Raw genomic sequence first — 11,604 nt, 5'->3', positions numbered from 1 at the left:
GTCCAGGTAAATGACATCAGTTGCTAATCTCACTGGTTTCACTTCTCACTGAAAAATTTCTGGTTCTGAGTCACTATCCCAAAAGCAGTTAAGGGCTCCAGTACAATCCTGACACCCAGTGACACAAGTATCCTCATACCAGTTTAGGACCACATGTGCCTTCAATTACCTGCTGCTAAAGGACAGCACCTTAGAGGGTAGTCAAGGAGCAGGAGCCAAAATACTGAACACGTTGTCTGCTTTAAAACAGTCATTTAAGTACAAGGAGACTGAGCTGCCAGGAACAGGCAAAGTCCCACTGGAAGCAGGTCATAGTCTTCCTCTGTCTTCTTTCTTCAAGTTAGCAAGATTGAGCAGAACTTGATCCTCCATTAGAAAGTGACATGCAACATCTGAAGAGCAGTAGGACGCAGCCCTCTGAGCAATAATCTTCCATTTATTTAGCAACAGGAGAGCTGTGCAGGAGGGGCAAGGACAAGACAAGGCACCACAGTAAGCACAAGAGCTCCAATTGGTTTTGAGTGCGAGTGAAGCTAGACAAATAATATGGGAACTAAGGAAGACCAGAGGAATAATGATAGGCTGATATTATTCCAAGTTTGCATGGAGTTGTCCTTCCAAAAATAACAAAAAAGAAACCCAAAATTGTTGATTTTTTAGCATAATATTTATTGTATTGTCCATTGTATAAGTGCCAGTGCATATTCAGGTCAGATGTTTATTTTGAATGGATAAGGACAAAATGCCCATGGATACATATGTCAAGGGGAAGAGGGGAGAAAGGTGACTATGTTAAGGAGAAAAAAAAAAAAAAAGTGTATGGTTCTGGCAGATTCAGGCCTACAAAGCCATATATCCTATGAGGACTAGCTGAATAGCTCATCCAAGTACAGTTGTAGGCTGGAGCCCAACACCAAGCTCTTTATGTGAAAAGACAAAGTAGACTCTCATAAAAGCCTATTCAGCAAAGCCAGAAGCAGTGTTATTTTAAACAGTTTATTTACATTGCTTGGATTGGCAAAAACAGATATAAAAACCAGTTAGGTTTAATATATTCAGAAGCATCACTACTTACATTTAGACAAAAGACACTGGTGGTTAAAAAGAAATCAGGAGTTGAAAATTCTTGCTAATGCAGACAGCTTAACTGCTAATGAAATGCAGAAGCATACTTAGATAGTTCCTGAGATAGCATTGCATCACACTAACTGTCCAGACAGAGGTGAGAGAAGTGGACATACAGCTTTGAAGACAGACAGATACATGAGGAAGCTGGGTAAAAGCCTTGGGAGAACTACACCTGAAATTTTACACACCAAAACTGGGCTTTCAGGTTAGTGTCACACCAATAAGCCCATGCATTAAATAATGATTTGTTAACCAAGTACACTTGGAGGAAGGTGGGGGGTTTGGGGGCATTTAACAGTCCTACTAAAAGGGAGTGTAATTATTTTCCACAGACTTCCACTTCAAAGAAATTCTAAGAATTCAGTTCATCTATTTTGGCAGTCAAAGCCAGTCATAGCCTTTAACCTACACGCAGGTAATGTACCACTGGGATACAGTGAGCCTGCAGAAGACTGTAATCACAGAAACTCAATTCTATTTCTTTATAAACAACTACATTTTATAAAATATCTGGAATAAGCAGCTGTACAACAGGTTAACCGTTGCACTTGAAAGGTCAGGTACTTCATAATGAATCTCCATTGAAGAAACGAGCTATTTCAGACTTCGAGTGCTCTGCCAATTGATGGATGAGGCAAGCGTCAGAGTCATCCAACCAGCAGCAAGTTCTGTGAACATCATCTTCAGTTCCCAATCTGACCAACTAGTTTATTGCCTGGAGGGGGCAATTTCCACAGAAGAAAATGCTTCCATTATGTTGGTGAGAAAATGAATTTGTGCAAGGGGATACTGCGTCTTAAATGAAGAGCAAGTTACTTATTCCACTGATTAGCTGATCTGCTTCAATACAAGTGAAACCCCTTGTGATTAACTTAGTGTTATCTAACATTTTGCTAATCATTGCTAAGTGCTAATGACTAAGGTACCATTAATGTCAGTAACAGGTCGTTTGAACAGCCAGCTGCTTGTCAGTCATTACAATCCAGCACTGTATTTTACATCTGCTTCATATCAAGTGGGTTGTTGACCGACTTAGCGTATGACTCCTTTTTTCAAAGACTGAGGGAAGACTGACCAAGGAAGGAGAAGGAACACCCTGTTGGAAGGAAAAAAAGTTTTGATCATTTATTAGCCACTGTCAATAGTGCAGTAGTAATTCTCAGCATCGATAGGTAGTGTGAGGAATAAAACATTGTCAGCTTTTAAGATTAATGATTCAGCACTTCTAGATTTTGAGCAGAAAAGTTTAACAGCACCAAACCAGTAGAACACATTTTAAAAATGCAGAAGCCAACTCTTTCCTTGGTACTAGCTTTGAGAGATTCAGAATGCAAAAATATCTTTTTGAAGAGTAGCTGTTAACCAGGTATTATCATATATATCTTGCATCACACTTTTTGCAATAATCATCTCCCTCCAAATTGGAGACAAGATGCATTATGATAATATCTGAGCAAAAATGAGCTCCCCACAGGTCCTGTCACTTTCTGTATTTTTACCAGCTTTCAGTCCCAAATTAGACCCTGAATTAGGCTTCTTGGCTACCAAAGGCAACAGACATCACAATGACTTGTCAAAGCTTGCTTCAGCAGTACATGGATGGGCACAAACTGGGCAAAAAGCTGACTTTTCTGGTCCTGGCACCACAGGCTACTTCTAGGATGTAAAAATTACAGTGAAAACAACATATCAATACGTAGCACCAAAAGTTAACCTCTTTGGATCAGCAAAGATTTTATATTCTTTTCACACTGGACCTCAAGATACTTTCACAAGCCATCTTCTGTTGCACTTCAGCACAGCCAAGCTTTTCCAGCATATAAACAGGTCAGGGTAGTTCGACAGCTTGCTGCACCTGCATGCTCCAAGATTTTTAAATATGGATATTTTGAGCAGGTAAGGATCTACCACTTCACTATGAAATCTCATGTCTGCTTATAGCATGTCTTCTGTTTGCAGTCATAGGCAATATTTGAAAATTAAATCCTAAAATGCTCTTCTTATAGAAGCTCTTCTTAGATGCAAAAGTATTTTATACAAGATACTTTTTCCATTTGCAGATAGGAGAACAAAACCTTAAAACCACAGGTAAAATAAGGTTTTCCAGACTTCCCTGCAACCAAGTTACTAAAAGTCTTCAGACGGATGTTTGAACAGAAACAAATAATTCAATTATATAGAAATTAAGAAAAAACACAAAAAAGATGTAGTTAAAGGATTTGTTAAAGAATTAACGTTTCACCCAGAATGAGAGAGAGAACTACACCACATGTGAGTGTGGACTCCAACCCCATGCATTAGGACAAGTCAAATTAAAACCCAACACCACTTAAAACACTTGGTGGATTCTATGGTTTTACATAGTTGTTCTGTGCTGTCTTAGTTTAGAGGAATCAATATTTTTTGCTCACTTCTTGCAAGATGCCCATTAACAGTCAGGATTTGACCTATAGACTTTCAGCACCACACAGATTATCATCTCCAGCATCATCACAAGTGGTAATAATAATAGGGATGGGACATGATCTGTCCAAGCCATGACCATTTAAGCTTTCCAAATTGGAAGAAATTTTTTCTTCTACAGCATCTGAAAGACAAGTATTTGGAAAGCCAGGACACAGCAGAGGTTGAGGAGGTTGAGGCCTGGAATTTTGAGAGCTCAAATCAACAGAACTGGAGCGATGAACATGAACAGCACATTTGACAGATCCATTTAGGTTGCACGTAGAAGAGGAACAAGCAACCTACAATTAGGAAGGGGTTCAAGAGTTAGTTCAAACACGAAAAAGCCGAAGCATCCAAGCTTTATTGATATTTTTACTCTCTAGTTTTTCTAAACCAAAAAATCCACACATAAAGCACACAGGCCAGGATTTTATTTAATTAAAACAATACGTCTGAATAACAGCTTTGACTCTCTCAATGGACTCAGTTTTCCTGCAGCTTTCGTTTCCTACCCAAAAACTACACTTGTATCCCAGCTTGAGGGGCTGGAATCCAAACCCCTCTTTTTCCCTTCAACTTTACGATTCAATCAAAAGGATTCTGTGCAAGTTCAGTGGTGTGTGGGATTGGTTAAAGAAAAAAAAAAAGCTACCATGACATGACACAATGTATAATCTGCTGCCAAGTTGCAGCTTACCACCTTAGAGGTCCAAGAACTGTGGGAAGAATCTGAAATACGAAAATACTTTTTACTACTGTAAGTTATTATCATTTTTCAGAAAAAAATATTTTTGTATGGGATAGTGCACAGAGCACATGACTTGTATTTTCATGAGAAAGATACAGTGCTGTATCAAAATGAAGACAGGACATTAGAATTCAAAAACAATTCTTGGAGCAATCATATTTGAAGGAAGAAAATCTATAGAGAGAACTGGAGTATAGCCACACTGGTAGATTTATTTCCTCTGAAGCAAGGGAGTCCACTGTTATACTTCCTCCCTTATTAATCCATATTTTCTCATGCCTACCTCATGTGGGAGAGTAGGGCAATATCTTTATGTTGTACAATATAATAGCCACTCAAACATACTGAATTATCTCTATATTAAGATACTGACATTTCAGGTAGTAGTAGCAAGATACACAAGAAATCCTGTACTTGGCCTTCTGTCCTACAAACTACAGACTTGAAAGCAGATGTTTACTCAGCGTACTGACTTACTCAAACACTAGAACAGAAGTGAAGATGATGAAAAAATTCCTCCAAATCTTGTCCGCTTTACTAGACTGTCCTAGGAAACTGAGTTTGACCTAACGTAGCAGAAAAAAGCTGCAATAGGGAGCCAGGCATAGCAAAGGAGTATGCAGTTTTCTTAAACATGGCTAGAGAAGAGATTTCCCTCACCTTTTTAAAACTCTCAGCCTGCAGCATCTATGTTTCTCTACCCTTCCTTCTCAGTTTGTTTCACAGGATGTCAATCACCTCACTGCTTTCACTGATACTCTCGCTGTACTATTCAGGGTTGTACACCACATTCAGTTGCCCAAATTCAAAAGCATGAAAAAACATACGATAGTTGTGTTTGAAGTTTCTCACTCACAAGAGGATACATATTCCAGTTCTGGCAAAAGAGGCTGTTGTGTTTTTTCCCCTCTCACTTGTAAATGGCACAAAGCAACTCCCAGTTCCTAGTACCTACAGATTTTTCCTGCATTTTCAACAAGTAAAACTCATTGAACAACTCTTGCTCAGAAAATAACACATGAGTTAGGTAAACTTCTCCACCATGGATCTTTAAATTGCTAAGATCAGCATCAGACATGGAAGTAACTTATCTGGAGAAGGTTCCTTCTCTCTCCTTACAGAGCCAGGTCACTTACTGCTAGCGATGAGGTGCCGGTCAGGCGGCTGCCTGCGTAACCCTCGGTAGCCGAGTTGGGGCTTCTTCCTTCTGTCGCACTGTGTGACATCAAAGCCCTTCGAAGGGCTCTCTTGGGTGTTTTTGAGAAAGAAAATGCTCTTGTAACCTGAGGAGTTTGACAAGCAGTTACATTCTGACAAACATCAGCCTCTAACTACTACTACACAGGCTACTGTTCAAATTTTGAACCTCTGCAGGGCGTGTATCAAAAGTTCATAGGACTGTGTCAAAACTCACGAGACACCCACAGGGTGAACCGACTTTCTAAGGTCCTCACCATCCCAGCTCTTCTTCACCCCACTCTGTCCAAATACAAGGACAAGGAGGGAGATGGCAGGGTTGGGATTCAGAGAGAAGTCAAAATAGGGTCTGATCAACTAGACTTCCCCATCTCCCTTGGTTCTAGCCAAATCAGGACCCCTCCTTTAACTTGCTCTCAATTTAGTCTTCATCAGCTTGCAAACTACAGCAGCCTCTACAGTTTTCTCCAAGAAACAGCATCATCATCTTGAACATACCACTCCTGCTGCGAGGCTGCTGAGAGTGGGGACCAGATTCCTCCTTGCTGCGTTATTCTCTGTCAGCCCTTCTCCCACACCACAGACTTCAGCAGAACTAAACCCAGTGCATAGCCAACATGACAGAGCAGCCAGGAGCGTTCTCCTGCCTCCTAGCCAGGTCTTCTTGGCAGAATAGTCCAGTCCATCAGCTGAGAGCAGGTGGGCCACACACCGAGGACAGTGTCCACAGGTAGACACCAACATTCAGCTCCTACTTCCTCACTGTTTCAAAGTCGATTTTACTACCAGGCCACATGTACTCTACACCCATCCTGCTTTTGAAGGTACTTGGAGTTCGATAATTGCATGTGGCTTTAGAACTCCATTCAATATGCTAAACCAGTTACAGCTGAAGGTTGGGGTTTTTTTGTAAAAGATTCAGAATATTAAACTGAGTAAGTTCCTTAACAGACTCAGAAATGACTACATAATACTTATGACCATAGTACTGAAAACTATATACAGACACTCCAAAACTACTCAGTCAAAACCTCAAAGACCCCCCCCACCTTCTTTCTTTAAGGAGCTTATACTTAGAGTTTTAGTTCAGATTAAGTTTTTCCTGTCACTACTCTAAGTCCCACAAAACACCTGAAACAGAAATACTAGCACAATTCCTCAACTAAAATGGGCTTTACTGTAAAGCCTTATCTTCAGAGTATCTTACCTTTTTTGATGTTTTCTTTATTGCCCTGGATGCTCTGCTTAGAGTACTGTCCATATCTTTAGTATTTACTTCAACAGAATCAGGATCAGCAGTATAAATGAGATTTTCCTATGGACAAGAATAGTCTTACTAATGGTCAAAAACATCAGCACTTGTCAAAATATAATTCTCCAGGTCATTTGGTCAGATTTAGAAGAGCATTTAAAAACTCTACAAGCGAAATCTTGATAGCTCCAGCTGTCAAACATTAAGACTAAAGTCCTTCAGCTTAAGTTCAAAAAGATGTTTCAGAACAGCCATAAGTTTTGTAGTAGTGTTTGGGTGGTGGTTTTTTTTTTTTTTCCTCTTAAATTCTGGCATGTGAAAATCAACCTCTGACTAGATACCTACAAAACTTGGGAGGGGGCACACACAGGAGTGGAAAGTTGCTGGGTGGATGTTTTTTGTCATTGTTTGGAGGTTTTATTTTGAGAAAAGACTTTACCTGTAACAAGTTTTGAAAAGAAAAATCATAAGGACACTAGACAGCAAGCTGTAAGGCTATTCCTAGTGTCTAATAGTAGTTAAAGCCTTCACTGCCACCATGTGGCAAAGCCAATGGTGTCTGATTCTCACATGATGCTACAGGGTTCTTGAAAACCAGGGAAAAAGGGAAATGTGCTTAAACTGAAGCTCAGATTGATATCTAAATCAGCAAGAAAAAGGTATCGTATAGTTGGTACCAAGTCATAGCTACAGAAATTATAGCTTATGGGATTCAGCATAGGAAGTTACAAGTTGTCAGCATATGATTCTGAACGTCCTGGGGCAAGAGGGAATGATACATTTATTACACAAAGATTTAATTTCTATTAAAAAACCCAACTTTTTTCCATCCCTTTATGCTATACGTTACAAGAGACTGAAGATAGGTGACAGACAGAGTAAAGTACATTAACGCTTCTGAATCAGTACTTTTCCTACTCAATACCTAAAAGGGAAGGAAAAGCACAAAGCCAAGTTTCTTATGAATAAGTCCCTAAACAACAAGCCAAGGAAAATAAAGATGCTATTTTGATTACTTAACTACCTCTCCTGAAACAAGCATGTCTTTAGAAAATTAGAGACAACCAAGTATTACACAGTAAGTTTATAAAGTAGAACATAGAATATTGATAGCCTAAAGGTGTTTCACCTCCATGTACCGCACATGCTCTCAGCAAATTTGAATGACTGACGTATGCACTCTTACACAATTAAAACGTGAGATGAAAGTCTCTTGCCCTAATTGGAGAGGATCCACTCTTCAAATTAGCAGTTTTCTGGCTGTGGACAGCCTACAAGTTGGACTTCTAAATTTTAAGGAGGTCAGTGCCTCCTTTATTTCCTTGTTTTAAGGTTGAAGGCTTCTATCTGTAGGAGGAAGATGCTTCGTGACTTTTACTTTAGGGTCCCCATGCAGATAATGTATAGAACAAATAATTCAGTCCAACACAGAGTTAAACCAAAACACACGGTTCATAATGCTGGGACTATAAATTGAAACGTAGCTGTGAAAGAAGATGAAGACTACTTTTTTTTATATCTGCAGTCCAGAGTTTAAATTATTCATAACTAATTTGTGATTGGGGAAGGGCATGGTTCTTGATTTTTAAGTACTCATTAGCTTCTGTAGATGCAAACTTCTAGTCTGCTTCCTTTTCCACCTTTTAACCACTCACTTGCAGATGGGCTAGCACAAATGTTTTCTGCTCTACTTCACCTCAAGCATGTCCACTATTAGCAAATTCTTTAGCTTCATGTGCTTCAAGCCAAAGAGAAATATTTTCAGTCAGCAACAAGATTCCAGAGTACTTACTGCATCTGCTTTACAAATGGTGTTAGCCACATGCCGACACAATATCTTCAACCAATCTTCTTTAGGAGGTTCTTCAGTTGTCATCTGGAAGCTGAGTAGCTTGTTGTTGAGTTCTGTAGGTGGCCGCACAACTAAGGCAAAAGCTTTATGGCAATCTAGTTTATAAAAAAAAAAAAAAAAGGCAGAGTTAAGAACAATCATTTTTCATGGAATTCAAGAGTTCACCCTCCATCTGCCAGGAAGCTAGAGTTAGGAACAATGACTAGGTGCAGGGATTTTATCTTTCTTTACATGATAGCCATGGTATCATTTGCAGGAGCACTGAGTTCTGTTCCCATCCTTCACCAAGTGGCTGCAAACAGCTGTCCATGCAGCAGTTCAGTCACCCCATCATTTGCAGACTAGTCAGTTGTTACTGGTTACAGCAGTAAATATCAATTTCATTCTCTAGCTCATAAAGTAATGATATGTCCAACACTTCATCAACAGAGAACAAGGAAAATGCTTACCCTATTTTGCAGAGCAGTGAAAAAGCAACAAAAACATCAGTACTATATATGACATTAAAATAGTCAAGTTACAACAGCTTTACTGTTTGAACTTGACAGTGCTGCTCACTTGATAGCAGAGAATTAATCCACTGCTGATACTCCTTTATAGCAGACACCGCTGAAGCATGCTAAAGACAGTCGACAGAAAGAAAACCCAACCCATTGCCAATTCAAAAAAGCAGCAGTAGAAAAGCAGTCCTATGAGAAGGTGCATATAAGAGGGTATAACTGACTTCTCCCAAGAACTGCATACTAAGATTCTCAGCAAATATGAAACTGTTTACTTACAAATGGCTCCCATCACCCAAGTCCCAAAGTAAGCTTAAGCATCGCACAGTAATTTAAAGATATTTCTTAAGAGAAACCCTACAGTACCTTTTAAAAAAATCACATAGACATCACAATTACTACCCACCCTCTTTGCCATTTCTATTTTTTTTTTATTCTGTTTCTATGTTCAGGTGGTTCAGAAAAAGCAGAATGAGTATGACATGCATACCATCATCTACAGTGAAATATCCTATCTTCCTAGGGCACAGACTTAGAAAGCGGTCTGACTAGACTGTTTCAGAAGTCACCATCAAGGCTGGAATAGTATTGTACCACGAGCTCTGCTGCTGTAGCAATGCGTTCCTTCAGTAGAACCCCTACAGTTTCAGTATGCCAAAGGAGCCACAGAAATTACAATCACCTAAACCTTTCTTCTAAGATTCTAAACAGAATTAAATAAAGATTTAGTTTCACAGCAACAGTGAAGCATACTTAATGCTCTGGACTGAAGTCTGGGGGTTAGTTTTGGAAATGCAGATCTGTGGCTATCAGGTGTATTCCTCTGTTTAATTCACACTGCCATTTGGTTAGCTTATGTTAATGCCATCTAACAGTTATGCCAAATTCAGCATGCTTCAGCAGTTCTTGAAAAGCCAAAAGGTGTCAATGAAAGGAATCCTCAAGCTCCTACAGAGCTTCAAAGAGAAGCTTATACTAAAGTCACCAACATACCAATGCAACACCTTGGCATCCTATCCCACAACAGCAGACTTTCATTCGTTATACATTAAACTAGTTTTCATTAGCTACCACAGCACTTCAGAACATACAGACCTTCTGTCTCCCTGATGTCTAGGACTTTCTTGATCTGGGAGAGAGGCATGAGGACAACATGCTTGAGAGATGCAGGCGGCCTTATGTGCCCATGTGGGCTCTTGAAAGCACCAATAACTTTATGCCGTTTCCTCGCGATCTGCAATTAGATAGAAGACAAAGAGGTTAAAGTTAGAAGGTCTATAGCCACTGTGTTGTTTCTCTTCTAGTCTTTTACTTTCTGGTATACAGGAAGGTACAGAAAGCCTTGCTACAGAAAAATTCTAAAAATAAAAGAACAAAAAAATAAAAAGACTATTTTACTCTATTTACCACATGAATCTCTAAGGAACTCACTTATTTCACTAGTCACTGTTTACAGTTTAAGTGGCCCAGCAATACTTGTTAACTAGCATCAATACACTCACCTCAAAAATAAAATTTTTAAAAAATCCAGAGGGGAAGTAATTTTGCATTACAGAACTCAATTCTAAAGTGACATTACTTTTTACTTCACATTATCACATAGGTATCTTACATGGTTTTTAATTAAGGTATCTTCAGCTGTTTGCATCTTGTACAAGAGAGAAACCAAGAAGCTTTAATAAAAGTGTTTTCATTTTCTTTCCAAGAAGTAATGAGGCTGGGTTAACTTAACTCCAGGAAGAGCTCATTAACTCATCAAAAGAATAACTTTTGTCACTAAGACAGCACTAATTCTGGATTATTTTAGAGTTGGTCTTCTATGAAGACAATGTTCTTTACCTCTGCAGACAGTAACAAGTACTTAAAGTATCCTTTATAACCTCAGCATCTCCACAAAAAAGTCTCAAAACCCCAATAAGATTAGTTTTCCCTTCTTGTTCTTCCTGACATACTGTCAGTCTAAGGTATTTAATACGTGGGGTTTTGTGTTGTTGGTTTTTTTTTGGGGTTGTGGTTTTTTATTTTTATTTTTTTTTTTGTGTAGCCTAAATGCAGGATATCTACCCCACAGACCCACTGTTTAGCCCCATTAAATATAACTAAGCTTTAAAAGGCTCCTGCTGAGCCAAGGACTCCAGCACTTTTTTTTTTCCATTCATTGGTACTACTCAAAGTGCTACTCAGATAAACTTTGATTTCTTTACTTACTTTTAAACTTGTGATCTGGCTGCAGGACACTGAAGACTACACTAACACCTCTCAACCATCCAGAAGTGACTACCTACTTGCATTGGTTTATACAATAGCTAATGGAAAGGCAACATCAGCATGCATCAAGCTATCAGCTTTCCGTGACTGAGAATTTGGCTTCAAAGCTTTTTAATTTTACTTGTTTATATTCCTATTTAGTGTCAAGCCTTTTATAATTCACTTCATCAAATGTACTTATATAGTCATCTTACCTCTAAGCAATCATTGAACA

At 39.0% G+C, this 11,604-nt stretch overlaps 1 protein-coding gene across 2 annotated transcripts in view; it reads right to left on the bottom strand.

Moving 5' to 3' along the window:
* Window positions 1-2,134: 2,134 nt before the first annotated feature.
* Window positions 2,135-11,604, bottom strand: part of ECT2 (epithelial cell transforming 2) — a 25,938-nt gene continuing 16,468 nt past the window's right edge. For both annotated transcript variants that reach the window (XM_008946983.1, XM_008946982.1), the window contains 6 exons: window positions 11,585-11,604; window positions 10,218-10,356; window positions 8,563-8,717; window positions 6,726-6,833; window positions 5,458-5,604; window positions 2,135-2,224 (listed from right to left, as the gene is read on the bottom strand). In XM_008946983.1, the coding sequence (XP_008945231.1) occupies window positions 2,135-2,224; window positions 5,458-5,604; window positions 6,726-6,833; window positions 8,563-8,717; window positions 10,218-10,356; window positions 11,585-11,604 (659 nt within the window). The remainder of the gene's footprint in view (window positions 2,225-5,457; window positions 5,605-6,725; window positions 6,834-8,562; window positions 8,718-10,217; window positions 10,357-11,584) is intronic.

The sequence above is a fragment of the Merops nubicus genome, unplaced genomic scaffold (genome assembly GCF_000691845.1).
Source record: "Merops nubicus isolate BGI_N331 unplaced genomic scaffold, ASM69184v1 scaffold26249, whole genome shotgun sequence".
Lineage (NCBI taxonomy): Eukaryota > Metazoa > Chordata > Aves > Coraciiformes > Meropidae > Merops > Merops nubicus.
The sequence above is the reverse complement of the archived record's forward strand: the minus strand, read 5'-3'. Positions and strand labels throughout refer to the sequence as shown.